This window comes from Spermophilus citellus, assembly GCF_964194105.1.
Source record: "Spermophilus citellus genome assembly, chromosome: 18".
In the NCBI taxonomy this organism is placed as follows: domain Eukaryota; kingdom Metazoa; phylum Chordata; class Mammalia; order Rodentia; family Sciuridae; genus Spermophilus; species Spermophilus citellus.
This window is the reverse complement of record NC_138200.1, coordinates 19,750,304-19,772,186: the sequence shown is the minus strand read 5'-3', so window position 1 is coordinate 19,772,186 and position 21,883 is coordinate 19,750,304. Positions and strand designations below refer to the sequence as shown.

General features: G+C 42.9%; 1 protein-coding gene across 1 annotated transcript in view; it reads right to left on the bottom strand.

Moving 5' to 3' along the window:
• The window catches only part of RHPN2 (rhophilin Rho GTPase binding protein 2), a 66,168-nt gene that overhangs the window by 15,451 nt on the left and 28,834 nt on the right, over nucleotides 1-21,883 (bottom strand). The window contains exons 3-9 of the mRNA XM_081273715.1: nucleotides 19,454-19,582; nucleotides 16,551-16,626; nucleotides 8,517-8,594; nucleotides 8,070-8,194; nucleotides 4,639-4,805; nucleotides 708-895; nucleotides 144-300 (exon numbers count right to left, since the gene is read on the bottom strand). Coding sequence (XP_081129841.1) covers nucleotides 144-300; nucleotides 708-895; nucleotides 4,639-4,805; nucleotides 8,070-8,194; nucleotides 8,517-8,594; nucleotides 16,551-16,626; nucleotides 19,454-19,582 — 920 coding nt within the window. The remainder of the gene's footprint in view (nucleotides 1-143; nucleotides 301-707; nucleotides 896-4,638; nucleotides 4,806-8,069; nucleotides 8,195-8,516; nucleotides 8,595-16,550; nucleotides 16,627-19,453; nucleotides 19,583-21,883) is intronic.

Sequence of the window (21,883 nt, the reverse complement as noted above, 5' to 3'; positions counted from 1 at the left end):
TCAATATGTACTGCCCATCCTCTGCCTTCAGCCTGTGAGCATCTCCAGACAGGAAGGCAGCTGTACTCGGCTCAGAATCCCCCAGAGACAGCAAGATCAAACCTCCAACCAAAGCCCCAAGCCCTGAAGCCTCCAAGTCTTACACTGGTGGTCGATAAGGAGGGTGGCGACAAAGTAGTGGGCCAGGGCCCTGTAGTGGTGGGCCTTCACACAGGCCAAGCTGGCCCAGGAGTAGGGAATGTTCTCTTTCACTGGCGCCTGGCTCATGGCTGTATGTAGCTGCTGGTAGACCTCTCCCACCTGAAACAGAAGGGATATTGGGAAGGGGGAGCCCAGCACAAGGATCCTCATGAAACTAAGTACAGGAAAAAGATCCCTTTCTTCTATACAGGAGCCTCTGCCAGAGACTGCTCCATAATTTGGGCTCAGTGCCAAGCAACTCCTGCTGCTGTCAGCCTCAGAGTTAACAGAAGGATCAGCAACTGTCATTATGCTGGTTTTTAGGCCAAGCTGCAGATGGAATCAATGATCCATATCTGAAACACTGATACTTGCCAAGAAAACACAAGGCAGCAGCCTCAGCTGGGACAGGCACGCTGCCCTGGTGGTGGGCAAGCTGCTGCCGTGGGAACCCCCGCCGCTTCCAGTGCACCTGCACCAATGGATTCTGCCCACCCCCCAGAGTCACAGGAACTGAGAAGCCTTACCTTGGCAGCCTCCTGAGCCACCTTAACCAGCATGAAGAATTCGTTCCGGATCCCGGGAAGGCTGATTTTCTCAAACACACTTTCTTGGGCTTGTGCAAGCATCATTTTGACCAGCACACTGAGCATGGCGGGGCTCATGTCATAACTGGGAGTATGCGTGAAAGTTTCTTTCAAGTAGCTTAAAACACCTAGAATCATAATTTTTTTTTTGCTTATTAGTTGGGGATCATATTATTTTACCATGCTGCTATAGAAAATGATAGAACAAAAATGTAAAATTGAGATTGGAGGTAGAAAGCAGTTGCCTAGTATATACAAGGCCTTAAGTTCTAGTCCCAGCATGGGGACAAAAACAAACACACACACACACACACACGTATGTCTGTATATATATATATATGTGTGTGTGTGTGTGTGTGTGTGTATGTATTATATATGTGTGTAATACACAAACTAATGTCTTATAGCATCTTTCAAAAACCTCTGATTCCTATATATCTAGCAACATCACTCCTACATTTATAACCAAAACACTGAAAGCAGAGACTCAACTGACATATCCATGTTCAAAGAAGCATTATTTACAATAGTCAAAAGGTAGAAAAGAAATCCAAATGCCCATTGATGGCTGAACAAGTATGGGAAATGTGGTAAATACATATAATGGAATATTTTTCAAGCCTTAAAAAGGAATCAGGACCTGGGCAAGGTGGTGCACACCTATAATCCCCAAAACTCAGGAGGCTGAGGAAAGAAGATCAGAAGTTCAAGGATAGTCTGAGCAACTTAGCGAGACTCCTCAAAATGAAAAATCAAGAGGGCTGGAGACGTAGTTGAGTGGTAGAGCACTCTGGGATTCAATACCCAGTACCACAAACAAACAAAAAAAAGCAAAACCAAATGGGAATGCAGGGCTAAGGGGGTAACTGTGGCTCAGGGGCACAGCACTTGCCTAGCATACACAAGACCCTGGATTTGACCCTAGCACCCACTCCAAAGTCAAAAGAATGAAATTCTGGCACAAGCTACAACATAATGAAGACACTATGCTAAGTGAAATGAACCAATCATAAAAGGTCAAACATCATTTGATTTCATTTAATGAAGTACCTGGAATAGTCCCCATTTGTATAGATAAAAAGAATGAGGGTACCGGGGGGAAGGAAGAGAATGTTATTATTTAATGGGTACACAGCTTCAGTCTGAATGATGAAAATATCCTGGAGATGGACGGTGGTGATAGTTGTGCAACAATATGAACGTAATTAACACCACTGAACAGTACACTTAAAAATGGTTAAAATGGCTGGGCACAGTGGCGCATGTCTGTCATCCCGCCATCGGGAGACTGAGGCATAAGGATCACAACAAGTTTGAGGTCAGCCTCAGCAACTTAGTGAGACCTTATCTCAAAAATTAAAAAGGGTTGGGGACATAGCTCAATGGTAAAGCACCTCTGGATTCAATCCCCAGTGCCAAAAAGAAAAAGATTAAAATGTGAATTTTATCTTATGCATGTTTTACCACAGTGAAAAATGGTTAAAAATTATAGCCAGGCATAGTGGCTCATGCGTAATAATCCCAGCTATTTGGGAGGCTAAGGCCAGAAGATCTCAATTTTGAGAGCAGCCTGGACAACTTAGTGAAACCCCTATCTCAAAATAAAATTTAAAAAGAGATGGGGATGTCAATGGGGCAGTGGCTGAGTGGTAGTGCACTTGCCTGGTAATGTATGAGGCACTGGATCTGATTCTCAGCACCACATATAAATAAATAAAACAAAGGTCGGTCGGTCTGTCTGTCTATCTATCTATCTATCTATCTATCTATCTATCTATCTATCTATCTATATAAGAGAGAGAGAGAGAGAGAGAGAGAGAGAGAGAGAGAGAGCACGTGCGCGTGCGAGCAAGCAAGCTGGGGATATAGCTCAGTAGTACAGTGCATGCACAAGGCCTTGGATTAACTTCCAGCATTTAAAAAAAAAAATAGGTCAAAACAGTAAATATGTATATTTTATCACACTTTTTAAAAATTGGATTTGCTTCCAAAACATGTACATGTATATCACCAAGGAAACCAGTTGGTTCCCTCCCTCCCCTTCTCACTGGGGACAACTGTGAGAAACTGCCCGTGACTGGACATGTGATGGAGGTGACAGCTGAAAGCAGGTGGAATGAATGAGGGAGCTCCAAGGGGACTTGCTCACCCATGACACCTGAGTCATTCAGAAATGCAGAGCCCTCCCTACTGCAGGACCTCAGGAAAGAACAACCCAGAGGGCTCCAAGGGACACGCCGTTCATGTTGCAGCCTTCAGCTGACTTCTTCATACTTTAGGAAATTAACTGTCATGAGAACTGTCATGAGAACAATTTGGAACTGAAATATAATCTGCCACATGAATCCCATCCAACTGGTCCCTCTGGTTTTACTGCCCTGCAGAGGGATGGTACCTGCTGCAGCCTGTTTGCCCCCCTTGGGGCTGCCCTCATGGTCACCTCTGTTTAAGCTTCACTCTGTCTTTTTATCTCTAGAATCTTCGAGACAGGTCACAACATATGCCTGCTTGGGATACCTCAGGGAGAAAGATGAGTCCAGAAAAGGACATACACTAAAACAATTCCACGCCCACGTCTCATCCCCAAACACCAATAATTTTAATGCAAGAAATTCCATAAGTCTAAGTGACAAAGCTGTGGTCCTACACAGGGTTACAGGGCTTCCTGAGTGAGTATCCGAAAAGGTTCTATGTTGGGGGAGGGGATGGAGTAGGGGTGATTACACCCCAAAGCAGAACAGGGGATCAACACAGACAGCAAAAACCTGTTGGGCAGACTCAGAGGGTCATGCTGTGGTCTGCACCGTGCTGCTATTTTTGCCCACCATTCCCGTGTTGAGTCTGCCCCAGACACAGTCCCTGCTGGAGGGGAGCATACAGACCCCAGGAAGGCACAGAAGCCACACCAGGCTCACCCACTGCATCCCCGTCCTCTAGGGGTTGGTGCTAAGTTGCTTTTCTGCATCCTGCATCTGGTTCATATCAGGACAAATTTCAGGCTAAGAGGTTAAAGAAGGGGAAAAATTATTTTTTAAAATCCCAGTAGAAGGCAACAGATCTACTAGGGATACAGAGTACACAGCACTTGGCAGAGGGGCTGAGAGCACCAACTTCAGGCTGGTGAACTTGACAGAATAAGAATGATACAAAGCACAGAGGGTAACGTAACAGTCCTCCTTTATCCAAGGCTTTGCTTTCCTTGGTTTCCGTTACACTCAGTTAATTGTGGTATAAAAATATTAAGTGGGAAATTCTAGAAATGAAAAATTCATAAGGTTCAAATAACTTTTATGACAATATTTTATAATCGTTCTATTTATTAATTATTAATGTTAACCTCTTACTATGTCTAATCTATAAATTAAACTTCATTATGATATTATCATATATCTTTACATATAGGAAAACCAGAGTTACATAGGGTTCCGTACTATCTGAACCACCCGAACCTTCTGGCACCTCCTGCCAGTCTTGGAACATATCCTGAACAGACAAGGAGGGACTTTGTAGGCATCAGGTACACCTAATAAAATAAAAAAATAAAAAGCCCACATTTTCACTCATTGGGAAAAGTGATTCTGTTCTTCCACATAGTTAGTGTTGGAAGAAAGAGCTACTCAGTGTCATCACTGGGGCCATTCATTTGGAAAAGATGAATCCTTAACCAAAGTCCTCTCTATGTACATCCCAAACTAAGATGATGGCCTGAACCTAATGGTCTCTTGATGGGACGTTACACCAGTATTAACACGCCGGGTCCCCTTTCAGGCTTCTGAGACCATGCCTAGCTCTGGGGAGAACCCCAGACTCTTCAGCTGGGCACCCTCGTGCCAACCTGGTGGCGTCAGGGCTGTGCCTGGCAGAGACACACCTGCAGCTCTCTGGAAGGCGTCCACGGCATTCTCCAGTCCAGCTTGGGTCTGCCGATTGCTCCGGGTCCCAATCTGGGTGTAGAGGGCTCCGATGTTAAACAGAATGCTGGCCTTCTCCAGCAGCAAGTTCTGCTGGCTGACCGGGACGCCGGTGAGGGAGTCATACCTATTTAAAAGAAAACACATTCTAGAAATACACATTACTTGGCTAGTTGATGCCACTTTGGGGTGAATATGGGCAAAATTCATTTATTGAATAAAATTTTAAAATGCACATGCAAAGGGGCTTTTGTTCCCAAGCAAGATGACAGATTTGATCATGCTGATCACAGAGCCACAGAACTACACAGCCACACACAAAAAATAAGGCTTTTCAATTGAGATGTCCTTCAAGTAGGTGAATGGATAAATGCACTGTGGTACATCCAGACCATGGAACATAAGTCACCACTAAAAGGAAATGAGCTAGCAAGCCATGAAAAGACATGGGGTAAATTTAAGCACTTATCACTGAGTGAAAAAAGTCAATCTGGATATTCTAGGAAAGACAAAACTGTGGAGATTTTAAAAGATCAGTGGCTGACAGGAGTCAGGAAGGAGGGAAGAATAAATATGCATAGCACAGAGAACTTTCAGGACAGTGAACTATTCTGCAGGATAGCACAATGGTGAATGCATGTCATCATGCATCTGTCGAAACCCAGAGACTCTACAACACCCAGAATGAACCCTAAGTAAACTCTGGGTGATATTGATATGTTGTCAAGGTATGATCATCTAGCATAAGAAATCTACCACTGTGGTGGGGACACTGTTCCCATATTAGAACCAGGGATCCAGAGAAAACACTATACTTTTTGCTCAATATGGTTGTGAGTATAAAAGTACTCTAAAATAATAATAATATATATTTTTAAATGTACATATAAGCGATTGGATGCCCATGCCTATAACCAAGCTACTCAGAAGGCTGAGACAAGGGCATCAAGTTTGAGGCCAGCTTGTATAACCTAGTGAGACCATGTCTCAAAAAAAAAAAAAAAAGAAAAGAAAAAAAGAAGGAAAAGAAATGTGGCTTTTCCTAAGTGAAATATAGATAGCAATTACTAACCCCTCATAATTTTTCCTGAAGTTTAAAAGACTCAGGATTTTTTTCCCCATTTTTTTTTTAAAGAGAGAGAGAGAGAGAGAGAGAGAGAGAGAGAGAGAGAGAGAGAGAATTTTTAACATTTATTTTTTAATTATCGGCGAACACAACATCTTTGTTTGTACGTGGTGCCCAGGTTCCGTATGCATGCCAGGCGAGCGTGCTACCGCTTGAGCCACATCCCCAGCTCCATCCCCATATGTTTTTATTGGTGTATTGTAATTGTACATGATGGTGGGGTTCGTTGTCACACATTCACACCTGCACACAATACAATAATACCAATATCATTCCCCAGTATTCCCCCCTTTCTTCCCTCCCTCCCTCTGATCCCTCTCTTCTGCTCCATTGATCACCCTTCATTCCTCACGAGAGCCTCCACCTTTCTTTTATTTCATCCCCTCTAGCTTCCACATAGAGAAAAATGTATGACTCTTGGCCTTCTGAGTCTTATTTTGCTGAGAATGATATTCTTAAGTTCATTCATTTTTCCTGCAAATGAAATCATTTCATTTTTTCCTTATGGCTGAATAAACTCCCTTGTGTATGTATACCACATTTTCTTTATCCATTCATCCACTGATGGACACCTAGGCTGGTTCCATAGTTTGGCTATTGTGAATTGTGCTGCTATAAACATGGGTGTGCATGTATCCCTGTAGTAAGATACCAGGAGTGGTACAGCTGGGTCATGTGCTGGTTCCATTCCTTGTCTTTTTCTTTTTATTTTGTACCAGGGAAAGAACCCAGAGGCGTTTAGCCACATCCCCAGCCCCATTTTTATATTTTATTTAGAAACAGGGTCTTGCTGACTTGCTTGCGGCCTCGGTAAATCGCTGAGGCTGGCTATGAACTCAAGATCCTCCTGCTTCAGCCTCCTATTCCTAATCTTCTGAGGAACCTCTCTACTGATGTCCACAGTGGTTGTACTAATTCACAATCCCACCAACAGTGTAACTATGTTCCTTTATCTCCACATCCTCTCCAGCATTTATTATTGTTTGCATTCCTGATGGCTGCCATTCTAACTAGAGTGACGCTCAGGATTTTTTTAAAACTCATGATTCAAATCAAGAGGTAGGCAGCGGGGCTGGGGATGTGGCTCAAGTGGTAGCGCGCTCGCCTGGCATGCGTGCAGCCCGGGTTCAATCCTCAGCACCACATACAAACAAAGATGTTGTGTCCGCCGAGAACTAAAAAAATAAATAAATATTAAAATATCTCTCTCTCTCTCTCTCTCCTCTCTAAAAAAAAAAAAAAAAGAGGTAGGCAGGAAGCTTGTTCTTAATTCAAGACGAGGGAGAAGCCACCATTGCCTTCTCACTCAAATGGGCAAGCAACCACACTTTTTTTCAAAGTCATCTGCATGTCCTTCCCAAAGGGAAGGCATTGGCAGTGTTCTATCCATTATGGTAAAATTTTATGCTGACCACGCCCTTTAGCCCACACTGCAAGTGTGCTTAAGAGAAGAGACCCAGTTTTTCCAAAGTAGAGAAACCATACTGATCTTTGAAAATGTCATTCTGGAAAAGAATCAGATATTCTATTTCAGTTTTTTTAAATCTATTTCTGATTGCCACTGGGACAAAACCCAATTCCCTCCCATCTAAGACAGAAACTGCTTCTTGTTAGTTCCCCTTCAGAGCCCTGCTGTTTAAACACCCCAATGACACAATGAGCATTAAAAAAAAAAAAAAAAAAAAAAACAACACTTCTCTGATCACAAGTTCAAAGTCAGCCTCAGCAACTTACCAAGACCCTGTCTCAAAATAAAAAATTAAAAAAGGGCTGGTGATGTGCCTCAGTGGTTAAGTGCCTCGGCTTCAATCCTTGGTACAAAAAAAAAAAAAAAGAAAAAGAAAAGAAAGAAAGAAAAAAAAAGCTTCTTCTTGGCTCACTTATTTTGAAACATTCAAGGCCTTCCTCCCTTGGGTCCCCATCAGAACTAAATAATAGCTAGGCACATGCCTGTAATCCCAACAACTTGGGAAACTGAGGGGGAATTCAAGTTTGAGGCCAGCCTCAGCAATTTAGTGAGACCCTAAGCAACTTAGAGAGGCCTGTCTCAAAATAAAAACTAAAAGGAAAGGGATGGGGATGTACCTCAGTGACAAAAACGCTCCTGGGTTCAATCCCCAATACCAAAAAAAATAAGAATAATAAATAAATAAATAAATACCAATTTATTTACCTTCCACCACAGAGTCTGCTGTCTCAATGTCATCTATGATAGGTGCTGAGGGTCCTAACCTGGGAAAGGACATGCAGACCACAGGCACCTACCAGGTAAACAAGAGCCCCATCTGGCGAGTATGCGGGAAGAATCTACTCTCCACAAATCCCAGCTGGATGAAGTATGACATCAGTAGTTCAACACCTGCTGCATCCCGGCTGGGTGTCCTGCAAGCCTACAAGGAAGACAGCAGAGAGGTGAGCAGGAGAATACCACCTGTAGAAACAGGTGCCTCCAACTATTTCTGTGATGTGTGGGCCCTATTGCTGGTACCATGAACTCTAGGAGGTCAGGAACCCTGGGATCCAGGCCCAGGCAGGACAATGGGCAGGTCTCTCCAGTCCTAGGGTACTGCAGGTGGAATTCCAACAGCCCCTCCCCATCATCCCCAACCATCCTTGATTTTCCTAAGACTACACCCGTGCGGTCACGGGATGGGCACAAGATTCAGCAAGCTCAAGCAGCTGTCCTCCAGCTCTGCTGCACAGAAAATTTACCTGTCTCAGATCCATAAGATCTGCAATTTCATCTTCATATAAATAGCCATCTTCACTGTAATGTTCCAGGATAAAATCCTTTAAGAAAAATGAGATAAGATACTGAGATAAGATGTAATTCAAGAGGTCAGAGAGTAGCTCAGTATTACAGCAATTGCCTAGCATGCTTGAGACCTGGGTTTGATACTTAGCACTTAAAAGAAAAAAGATGTGCTATGGAACCATAAATCTGTAAAACAGTTACATGTCAAATATGCTCACCCTTAAAAAAAAATCATATACAATACAAAAAAATTTATTTGTGATTTTCAGAGTAGGTGAATTTATTTTCTTAATTTTGTTTATTACAGATTTTTTAGATGTTTCATTTGTTGCTTTAGTAAAAATTTAAGTTTTTTTTTTTAATTTAAAAATGTCCTTGTGGGTTAGAGACGTACCTCAGTGGTAGAGCACTTGCTTAGCGTATGGGAAGCTCTGGGTTCAATCCCCAGCACCAGCAAAAGGGGGAAAAAAGTCTAATAACACAGTTAAAAGACCTACACATTAAACACTTCTGACAGACAACACAAATATTTAAGGACTCAGACTTTCAACTTCTGAGAAGATCTCAGCGTCCAGGCAGAACACAAAAGAAAAAAAAATGTGTCATAGGATATTGATAAACTGGATTATGTCTGTAATCTCAGTGATTTAGGAGGCTAAGGCAGAGGAATCGTGAGTTTGAGGCCAGCCTCAGCAACTTAGTGAGACCCTGTCTCAAACTAAAGAAATAAAAAAGACTGGGGTGTAGCTCAGTGGTAAAGTGCCCTAGATTCAATCCCAGAACCTAAAAAAAAAAAAAAAAGGATGTAAGATTCTGCAGGGAACCTTTGAGAGCTCTGGTACTTCCATGAACAAAAACAACCCAGTGAGACCTCTAAACCCCTAAATGGACCCAGAACATCCCAGTGTTTGACAACTGCTCAAAGTTCATTCAGTTATTTAACAAACATTGATGGGCACTTTCTATGTACCAGGCAGTGTAAAAAGATCTGTCCTCCCATGGAGCTCAGATTCTCCTAACACAGATAATAGTAATAGGCATGAAAATAAATAAACTAGGGGCTGGAGTTGTAGCTCAGTGGTACAGGGCTTGCCTAACATGTGTGAAGCCCTGGATTTGATCCTTAGCACAGCATAAAAATAATAAATAAATAAAAACTCAGGTAGTGTCCATCTACAACTAAAAAAAATTTTTTTAAATTATAATAAAGCAAATTTCTTTTAAAAATAAACAAACAAACAAACTATATGGTACACAGTCGACTATTCCTTACTGAACCGCTTGGGACCATTAGTGTCTCTGGCTTTACTTCCTCCACCCCCAGCCCAGATTTTGGAATATTTGTGATGACATAATGAGATTTCTTGAGGATGGGATCCAAGTCTAAATATACACTTTTTACACACAGCCTAAAGGTAATTTTATACAACATTTTAAAATAATTAATTTTGTATATGAAACCATGTATATTTCATGGTGTAGAAGTGGTGACATCATGAAGGTACAGAATTTGAAGCACTGTAGGGACGGTCGACCTGTATCAGAAGAAAGCAAATATTATAGGAACAAAAGTAAGAATAATGTGAGGGGAGGGAGAATGATCCTGCCCAGCATCCTCCCTAAGCGCTGGCTCTCGCCGGCTATAAGAGAAGCTGGTAAGATAACTAACTGTTCACTTCTTTCCCCTAGTGACTGTGATATTCTCTGTAGTACATACTTCAGACTCCTCCCGTTTTGGCATGTGCAATGCAGAGAGACACACACATGCTAATGGATTTGTACTGAATACAACTTAGCTATATAGCAAACATTTTCACAGGCCATAAAATATAACATGACTTTTAATGGTTCTGTATCCCCCATGAAGTAAGCATACAATTCAAGTATTCAACAAGTAAACTGAGCACTAGCTATGTGCTAGCCAAATGTACTAAGATTTTACTTTACTTTCACTTGTTAAAATACCAAAGTTGGGACTAGGGTTGTAGCTTAGTGGTAGAGCACTTGCCTACAATATGCAGGGTCCTGAGTGGGATCCTCAACACCACATAAAAATGAATACATTAAATAAAGGTATTGTGTCCAATTACAACTTAAAAATAATTTTTTTAAGAAAAAGATACCAAAGTTGTTTCCAAATTTTTACAATTAAAGATAACACTGTGATGATCATCAGTGTGCACATCTCTGACTAGTTTCTCAAAACAAATCCCCAAAGATGTATTACAGTGTCCAAAGAAATGACGTTTCTTTAACTTTGAATTAAAAAATTAAATTTTTGCAGCTCAAAGGCTGAGGCAGGAGGATCACAAGGTCAAAGCCAACCTCAGCAACATAGTGAGGCCCTGTTTCAAAATTTTAACAACTAAACAAAAATTTTAAAAGTAAAAAGAATGCGGGAGGTGGCTCAGTGGTTAAGTGCCCCTGGGTTAAAGCCTCTCACCCCCAATACCAAAAGAAAAGAAATTTTTTGTAATTTAGTTATTTTTATACAACTTCTTCTTTCCTCTTTTTTTTTTTTTTTCTTTTTTTGTCCTGGTGAGATACTGTTGCCCAATAGACTCAAACTCCTGAACTCCAGGGATCCTCCAACCTCAGCCTCCTGAGCAGGGGGATCTTTGCATGCACGACCACAGCAGGCTCAAAACTTGTCCTATTGTCTTATGACGCTGTCACAGATTCTCTTCATGACAAAGTGGTGATGTTTAGAATCAATGTAATGATCTACTAATGTAATGACCATTTGTAAAATTTGAAATAGTTTTTAAATACTGTATTGTCGGTAACATTAATTAAGGTGAGCATGATCCGCAGGACAAAGGTGATCTGGAGCTCCACACAGACAGTCCTGAAAGCAAGACTAGCACTTTTCAAGGAGACGCACAGGCACGAGGACCATTTCCTTTACTAAGTCAATAATGAAAAACCTAATATTCTTCTTTTCTTTTACAATCAATAACTAGTTAGATAAATATAATAGCAATATTATATAGGAATATCTTTTATAAAAGTACTGTATTTCTAGGGATAAAAGTAATTTAATTAAGCTGACAACTATTAGACTTTACTGAAGGACATGAGCTATTTCATTATTTCTTTTATTTATTCATTAAATCATTTCTGAAAAAGATAGACATGGTCCCTAACCATATAAGTTTTGTTGTTGTTGTTGTTTGGGTTTTTTTTTTTTTTTTTTTTTGCATTACTGGGGATCGAACCCAAGTACTTGACCATGCTAAGCAAGCACTCTACCACTGAGCTACATTCTCAGTCTTCTTTATTTTATTTTGAGACTGGTCTCACTAAGTTGCCCAGGCTAGTATTAAATTTATGATCCTCCTGCCTCAGCTTCCCAAATAGCCAGGATTACAGGTGTTTGCCACCATGCCTAGCCTTTCTCTCATAACATTTGCTGTTGGTTAATTGGATATGTTTTGTTCACAAAGAAAAATGTGCAATACTGTGAAGATGGACTTTTGTCCAAATTAATGTATGAGTTAATTAAATTTCAATCAAAACTCAAAAGTGCTGCTTTTGGGGGAACTTGATGAAATATCAAAGCAAAAATGTGGGAGTAAAGCTAAGAAAATTTGGAAAAGTAAAGTCATAAAGGAGCCTTGTTCTACATGATGCTCAAGTGTGCTCAGGGGTTAAACAGTGAGCCATAGGCAGACCCGAGTATATTTGAGAATCAGGTAATTAACAAAAGCCTGCAACTTCCCCAAAGGAACAGAAAAGGCAATTGTCATACACAGTTCTGGGATAGACTCACTCTACAGAGCCAGGCTGGCTCTCTAACCCTGGAGGGTTAACCTGGATGAGCTTCAGTTTCCTCAGATGTGAAACAGGATAATGTCTAGCACTCAGGCTGCAGTGGACTAGGCTTAGTAGTTTCCCCATAAAAAACGGAGAAAGGATGCATATCCACATCAGGTCCAGGCAGGATGGCACGCATCAGCAGTACTAGTGATGAGAATGTAATGCAGGGATTATTATTATAATAGTGGTGTAGGCAGAGTTAAAGAATGGTGCCAAACTCCTGAAGTCATTCGAATAGAACCCCAGGACTGGGAACATAGCTCAGTGGGAAAGGACTTGCTTAGCATGCTCTTGCCCCTGAATTCTATGCCTAGCATACAAAAGGGCAGGGGTGGGAGTGGATTAAGCCCCATAAACTAGAGAGCCCAGATTTAGAAGCAGCTACACTGGCAACCTAGGTGGGCACCAAATCACCTTGGGGTAGGGTGTCTTTTGCATGGAGAATGCAAAAGGCAGCTGAAGGAGACAGGGAAAATGTGACTTCCCTCTGCTTCCACCTTGGGATCTCCTGCTGGTGCTCCTCCCCCTTGACCATAGAGAAAAGAAAGCTACAGCAAGAGGCTGGTATGGAGTGGGAGGGGAGCAAGAGGTGGGGGTAGGGAAGAGACACCATCAAGCACTGCAGAAACTCTGTCCTTAATAGACACGTCTCTTCCAACCTTCACAAAGCAGGACACTGTTAGAGGAAGAAACCAGAGTGTCCAAAGGATAAGTAAGTACTAAGCAAGTCACATAGCTAAGTAGGGAGGGAGCTTTATGTGTCTTGGTATTTTCTGAATGTTCTGCAATAATGGTCTTAATTAGAGTGAAGAAGAGGAGGAGGAGGAAGAGGAGAAGCAGCAGTAGTAGCAGCTCCCTTTAAAGCAAAGACAAGCCAGGCATGGTGGTGCACACCTGGAATCCTAGCTACTCAGGAGGCTGAGGATGAGGCAGATCACAGATTTGAGCGACTTGGGCGACTTAGTGATAACCTGTTTTCAGTAAAAATAAACAGGGCTGGGGGTGTAGCTCAGAGGCAGAGAGCTTGCCTAGTGTGGGACCCTGGGTTCAATCTCCAGTAAAAATAAAACAAGAAGAAAAGCAAACAGACAAATAAAACCTCAAATTCTCTGGAAAAGGCATGCATTTTGATAATTTTAGTTGTTGCTGCTTTTGTTTTTTGTGGTTCAGGGATTGAATCCAGGGCCCTGTGTAATCTAGGCAAGCACTCTGCCTCTGAACTACACCAGCAGGCCTGATGATGCTTTCTAAAGCAGCCATTTTAAAGCCCATATCTTTTAAAACAGAATAAAATTACATCATGAGGACTGGGTTTATGGCTCAGTGGGAAAGCACTTGCCTAGCATGGGTGAGGCCCTGGGTTCGATCCTCAGCACCACATTAAAACAAACAAAACAAATAAATAAAGGTTAAATTCCTTTCAAAAAAAAAAATCACATCATGAAGCTTTCCTGGCCTTAAACCTCCCATGGACACATTTGAAATTGAACGGCCCTGACAAAGTCCACTGAACAACTTCTGTGTTGCTTGTTTCTCTCAAATACAAATGTGGAAGGGAGAAAATAGAAAGTCCCCAAACGTTCTCATTTTTGGATGACTGACATTTGCAGCGTCCCTTTTCAGATAAAATGACATGGTTGGAAGCCTCACTGAATGGTAATTGGCTATGCCCACAGCATGTGATTTTTTTTTTTTTTCCACTTGCTTTAATGTGGAATTCAGCAACATGACCTATTTGGATCCTTGCAGATGCCCCAAACATTCCTAAGTTTCTCCAAGAGAGTCTCCTTTAAAATGTCCACATTCTTTTTAACTCTGGCACCGGGCAACAGACAAATTAAATCTTAAGAGAAAAAAAAAACAATTGTAGAAATGCAACTTTTCTACAAATACAGGGATTATCTTGAGTTCCATAGAGCAGTGACAAATCACATCTCAAAAGTTCAGACAGGCTGTGAAAAGCTGGCATAAAGAGGCTGATCCTAAACAGTTTCTACCCAGAAAAATCAACTTTTTGGTCAATCTGAGCCCTGAAACACCACCAATTAATTGCCTTTCTCCAACTCGAATAAAAACTCCAAACTCACAGGGACCTGACCCTAAATTTAAACAAAGGCAGCAGTCAAAAGACCCTGGGTAGCCAGCATGGTGGCACACGCCTGTAATCCCAGCGGCTCAGGAGACTGAGGAGGGCTGGGGATGTGGCTCCATGGTCAAGTGCCCCTGAGTTCAATCCCCTGTAACAACAACAATAACAAAAAGACCCTGAGTAAAGGGACGTTTATGTCATGTGACTCATAGCCTCTGTTTAAGAAGAGGTCAAGTGCAGTTGCTTTCAAAGTATTAATCCACTGCTTTTAAAAGACAAATTCTGGCTGGACATGGTGGTGCACTGTAATCTCAGCTACTCCTGCAGAGGCTGTGGCAGGAGGATCACAAGTTTGAGGCCAGCCTTAGCAACTTATTGAGCCTCTGTCTCAAAATAAAACAAAAAGGGCTAGGGATGTAGCTAGTGGTAAAGCACCCCTGGTTCAATCTCCAGTACTGGGGTAAAAATTAATTCTATAGTGGCCAAAATGCCATGATAATTTTTTTTCTTAACTAATAATAGTACAAAATGAATCAATGAACAGGATTAGTAAGGAAAGAAACATCATTCTTTGAAGCATTTTTTTTTTTACAATGCTGGGTTTAATTCCTATCCTTTGAACCTGTACTGGAAAGCTCAGAGATAGATACTTCCTTCTACCTCATCTCCTAAACAGCAGTTGGAGGTGAGTCATTAAATCTCAAACTGAACATGGAGTTGGGGATATGGCTCAGTAGTAGTATAGCTGCTTAGTCTGCGCAAGTCCTGGGTTTAGTTCCCAGTACCAAAAAACCACCAAACTGTCTCCAGCTATCCATGGGCTGTGTGTGTGAGCTATGCACATTTGGGACTGGTTTGGTGTTACACGGTTTTTTGGGCTGTGCGACCCATTTTTCTCTCGCTCTGCCTGTGATCCTACACAGTACCTGAGATGGGTGTGGCTTTCCAAGATGTCAATCAACCTGCTGACCACAAGACATCAAGCAAGACTCCATCTTTTGAAACCCAATCCCTTGCCTTATTTGGGTGGAATATTCTATGAATGGCTTTTCCCCAATAAACAGAGGAATTTCAAGTGGGCTCTCTCTCTTGCCTCTTGCCTCCCTTGCTCCCCTTGCTTTCTAGCGTGGGAGCTGACAACTGAGGTCTCAGAGACGTCTTTGATCCACAAAAAAGGTATTTCTGTGTTTGTGTGGTTTTTCAGTTGCCAGCCCAGCCAGCTGGTGACACCAAACCTCAAACTGATGGAGCTGGGGAAAGGAAGAATAATTAAATATTCTAGGTGTGGATGGTCTCCTGGCCCCAGTGTGGAAGCTCCACCTCTCTTGTATGACTCTAACAAAGACCTCTAGTGTCCTACCTGACCGACCCCCCCCACAGGACTCACAGGCCCCCAAGGTAAGGCTTGTGGCATCTCCAGGTGGCAATACAGTGACTGCTGCAGATCTACAAGTACTTACTGAATGAGAAAGGAGCTCAGAAACTCAAGAATTAGATAGAGAAAAAAACCGAACCCCAAACTTGAGCTACTCAACTATTTAAGGGTAGTGAATTGATATCTTTGATTTACTTTGACATGCATCATAAAATAAAATGGACTGGTGGGCAGACACAGGGAGGCATAAATGGACAGGTGGGCAATAAAGCAAAATGTTACTGGTAGGATTCTTTCAGGATGACTGTAGGATTCTTTCAGTTTTTCTATAAGTTTGGAAGTTTTCCATAATATGTTGGGGGCGGGAGACTTTAGCTGTTCTTCCAAAAACATGGCCTTAATTGGTTACACAATTTAAGAAGAAAGGTGAAACAGGGTATAATTTTTAAAATTCTAAAGGACACCCACCACAGACCCTCTTCCACTTGGCCTCTCGTGGAGGTCCATCTGGGATCCCAGCCCACCTTTTCCAGGTTCTCAGGAGGAGCTTCAGAAGTCAGCAAAGAAGAGAGCAAGTTAAGAGGAATGACTGATGGTCACCTGCAGACAGATATCACTGGCGCCTGGCCCAGTGGGCCTCAGAACACTTCGAGGAATACACAATAATTTCTTTTTTCCCATTTTAAACACTGAGGCCAACTGCTTTACCTTGAGGACGACTGAAAAGTCAACGTCTTTGGTTTCCTTCAGGCCAAGAGGAATCAGAGGGATCATAAACGCCTCCCTACAAAGAGTACAACAAGGCATGTGAATACCCCAACCAGGCCACTTGGCACTCCGCAGCCTCACCCCAGCAGCCCAGCTCAGGTCCCCACTTCTGTCCTCACACCAGTCCACCACACAGCTAGCTGACAGGTTCCCGTTCCCTAAGGACAACTTGGGTCATCCCCTTCCTTCAGTTCTTAAAATGGATTCCAGCTCCCTGTGACAGCTGGATGCTGCAGCCTAACACACAAGACCCACCCCCACCCCACCAACTTGACCCTGGTTTATCCCTCCGGTCTCAACTTTCAGCGACCTGCCACATGCACTCACTGCTTCCCAGCCTGGGTACACCACCCGCTACTCTGGGCCTCCTTCTAATCTCCAACCCTCCCTCCTCTCCCTCTCCTCACCACAGTGGGTCCCACCTCTCTAACTGCCCTCCAACACCCTACACACTCAACCCTGGGCTCCACATTTGGGGGTATTGCAACAGGTATCCCATTACCTGCATAGAAAAGACTTTGCAGCCTGGGGCCCCATTTGACATCTAGGCACACTTGGCTCCCAGTCCAGGGTCAGCCTGCAGTCTCCACTTCACCTCCACCTCCTCTTCTGCCCCCACTGACCCCTCAGTCAACCTGCACTCAGGAGTGCTCCCTGAGCCTACATTCCTAGGGGCAGGGCCAGAAGGAAGTGAACAGGAAGCAGGCTGTGTTTAGCAAATAGGGATTTAGCTCCCTAACCTGTAACAGGAGACCGCCACAGGCTGCTTAGCCCAGCCCAGAGAGGAGGTCAGGAATGCTGGGCAGGGTGAGTGGACAATGCAGCTGTAAACTGAAACTGCCACTGTGGCACTGCTGTGCTAAAAGCAGGTGAGACCAAACCTTAGTACCTGGCTTCCCCAAAGCCTGCCAGCAAGGCTGGACCTGAATAGAAGGAGATTAAGGCAGGCAAGCCTTGCTCCTCCAGGGCTGGTGGCAAGGTTGGCTCTTCCCAAGACTCTCCAGAAGAGTGACAGGTATCCTGAGGACTCCATCATCCCTAGTGTGGCGCTAACATGACTTTCTTTGTGACCTGGGCCTCCCTGAATTTTCTCATCTGTACAGTGAGATCATTTCTTCCCTGCCTACCTCACAGAAAAGCTTCACAATCTACAGCACTCAGAAAGCAGCAACCTACTTTGAAAATAGCTACAATGTAGGGTGCAAATACAAGTTGTCATTTGGTATCTGCCCGTCTCTCCCCTCTCCCCAATAACACAGGGGAATCAAGAGAGGCCATTGTGGACTATTACTATGCAGGGGTCTTAGATGCATCTTTGTAAGAAAACCCTGGTTTTTTTTTTTTTTTTTTTAAGCAAAACAAAAAATGGCCACTCTCCATTTATTACTAAAGTCTGAGTCCTGGAGGAATTTGGACCTTTTTGGTGAGGTCTAGTGGCACATGCCTGTAATCCCAGCAATTTAGGAGGCAAGGAGGATCAAAGTTCAAAGCCAGCCTGGGCAACTTAGCAAAACTCCTGTCTCAAAATAAAAAATAAAAAGGGCTGGGGTGTAGCTCAACAGTAGAGCACCCCCCAGGTTTAATCCCCAGTACTAAAAGAAAACAACAAAAAAACCCTAACCTTGAAATTTTGGGGGGAAACACTGGAATTTAACACCAGAGGAGAGGCTAGGAGAACCTTCCATTCATTGCTGCCCTGACTGAGTTTTTGAAACTGCACTGGGAGCCCACAGGTAAACCAGCTGCGCACAGGACTGTCACTGAGGGAAGAGCAGCAGGACTCCAGACACCTGCTCTTGGCTCTGAGCTTCGAAAAACAACCCAGGTGCCATGGGGAGGATTAGGGTCAGGAAATGCACACTCCAAGGTGGCTCAAAATTCCCAAATGTCTTCCTTCTGTTAATCCAGGGACCTATTTTATGCCTGAGTTTCCCCTGGAGCTCACCCATCTAAGAAGCCTCACATCCCCACATGGCAAGTAAACCCTTCTTTGGAGGGCTCAGCTATTTCTTAATTAAAGATGAACATTTCTTTTTCCCCAAAAAATAGCTCACCCAGGGCAGAGAACTTGCTGAAGGCACACTTCAATAATCCACCTCCCATAAACATTCCCTGAGGAAACTCCAATACTTATTGTCATACATTTCTTAAGTGTCGCCACTGTACCATCTTCTAGGGGAACTCGGGCCCCCTAACTTTGACATAAAATATTCCCCTTGGGCTGGGGTTGTGGCTCAGTGGTAAAGTGCTCGCCTAGCATGTATGAGGCCCTGGGTCCCATCCTCATTTATTAAAAATAAATAATTTATTAAAAATAATTTATTAAAATAAAGTTAAGGCATTGTGTACAACTAAAAAGTATATATTAAAAAAAGATCCCCCTCAAGGCAGTTTCTACTTTTTTGCATTCTATCAACAGAAAGACCCAGGGCCAGGCCTTGTACTTGACGAGAGTCCGGGAGGGCAAATGGCAGGGTAACCTTGTCCTCACCTGGCACATCAGCTATGGCCACCCACAGAAGCACCTGCAGGGCATCTTTACATCACAGCCACCACCCCAGCCCATGTGAAAGATGCCATCTCCCTGCTGGGACCCAGTCATGTTGCTTTCTGTGTTCCAAGGAATCCCAGGTCAAACGCCCGTCTGTGGATATTTCCCAACAAACTCCACAGGTTCGTTGCTTTAACCCTTGTACCTGGTTCAACACCAAACCAAATCATCTCACTTCCCAAAACAGGGGCTGCCCTGCCCTTGGTGCACAACCCCCTACCCACCACCTCTCTGCGTCCCACCCTGGACACAGGTACACTCAGGCATCTGGATGACGCGCTGCCCCACTCACTCTGTGCTCTGATACACTCCCACTGAGATGTTGAGCCCCTCCAGCTCCTCCTTGAGCATCTGCAGGTCCGAGTTGACGAAGCTCAGCTCCAGGCGTACCTGCTCTCGCACCTTCTGGTTCGTGGCTACTCTGTTCAGAGAGAGAAGGGAGAGATGTGCCCTCAGCCAAGCACCCCACTGCCAGGTGAGCAGACCAACCCTCAATTCCTGCGGGGAAGCTCAGAGGGCTGCTTGCATTTGCTTGCCAGATGTGATCAGACAAGTTGTCTCAGAGACCCTGGGCATCTGCCCCATCTTCAGCCAGACCCGCCAGCAAATGGAGCCGGGAACACAGTCAATAATGCTGCAAGCTGCCATATCCTAAGGATCCCTGCAAAAAGTTACCCTTGAAAAAGATGACTGCCTCCAGTCACCCGCTAAAAGGCCATAAATTATCCCTTTAAATCAGGCACAGTAGCATGAGTCCCAGCAGTAGGAAGGCTCAAGAAGGCAGATCACTTGAGCTCAGGAATTCAAGACCAGCCTGGGCAACAAGTGAGACCCCATCTCAAGAGACAAAAATACACAACAACAAAATTATCCTCTTACAAAGAAAACAGAGGACGAAGTAACACTTCCCAACTCATTCTATAAGGCTAGAATTACTGTGATCCAAAACAAAACAGGTCAATATCCTTCATGAATACCTATGCAAAAATCCTCAATAAACAGCAACCCAAACCAGCAACATATAAAAAGGATTATCTACCATGATTTATTCCAGGATACAAGATTGGTCCTACATCTGAAAATCAACTCATGTAACACTCTATTAGTAAAATAACACATGGTTAGCTGGGCCCAGTCTCATAGTAATTCCAGTGGCTAGGGAGGCCAAGCAGGAGGATCATGAGTTCAAAGCCAGCCTCAGCAACTTAGCGAGGCTCTAAGCAACTCAGTGAGACCCTGTCTCCAAATAAAATATAAAAAGGGCTGGGGATATGGCTCAGTGGTTGAGTGCCCCTGGATTCAATCACAGTACCAAAAATAAATAAAATAAAATAAAAATAAAAACACATGGTTGTCTCAATAGATACAGCAAAAAGCATGTTAACAAAATCCCATGCAAACTCATGCTAACATTTTTCAACAAACTATGAAAAATAAGAATTTACAAAAGCTGATAAAAGGTACCTACACAATCTGACAGCTAACATACTTAACAGTCAAAGACTGACTGCATTACCCTTCTGGATAAGGTAGAGATGTACATTTTTGTCATTTCTCACAAACACTGTACTAGTAGTTCAAACCAGCAGCAATGAGGCAAGGAAAGAAATTAAAGGCTTCCAGATGAGAAAGGAAGAAATAAAACTGCCTTTATTTACAGTGGCCTTATCTTTTTTTTTTTTTTTTTTTGGTACTAGGATTGAAACCAGGGCCCTTTGACCACTCCACCACATCCCCACACATTTTTGTATTTTATTTACAGACTGCGTCTCACTGAGTTGCCAAGCACCTCGCTAAATTCCTGAGGCTGGCTTTGAACTCACGATCCTCCTGCCTCAGCATCCAGAGCTGCTGGGATTACAGGCATTCACCACCTCACCTGGCTGCCTTATCTTATATGTAGAAAATCCCAAGGCATCCATAAAACAAATGTTAGAACTAATAAACTTAGCAAGGTCAAAGGGTACATCAATATGCAGAATTCAGAGCTGAGGTGTAGCTCAGTGGAACAGCATGTGCTTTAAAATGTGCAAGGCCCTGGATTCAATCCCCAGCAACAAATAAATAAATAGAGACCACAAACACTCATGCAAATTAATTCTATTTCTATATTCTAGCAATAAACAACCTTAAAATGAAACTGAGAAAACCAATCTGTTCACAATAGCCATTTAACAAAAGTCCAAGATTTGGACACTGAAAACTATGAAACATCACTGAGATATTACATGAACAGATATTCCACATTTAAGGATCAAAGACTCATTATTGTCAAGAGGTCAAGTCTCCCCAGCTGACTTCCTGACTCAATGCAATCCCAATCTAAATCCCCATAAGCATTTTTTTTAAATATATTTTTTAGTTGTCAATGGACCTTTATTTTATTTATTTATATGCGATGCTTAGAATTGAATCCCGTGCCTCACACACGCTAGGCAATTGCTCTGTCACCAAGCTACAACCCCAACCCTCCATAAGTTATTATTTTTTTTTTAGCAGAAATCATCAAGTAGATACTAAAATTTGTATGGAGACACAAAGAACCTAGAATAGCCACAACAATTGTGAAAAAAGAACAAAGTTGGAAGATTTGTGCTGTTTGATTTTAAAACTTGTTACAAAATCACAGTAATCAAGACAGGGTTGTACTGGCATGAGGGGAGGCAATGAACCAGAAATATGGCCAACTGATTTTGACAAACGTGCCAGGACAGTTAGAAGC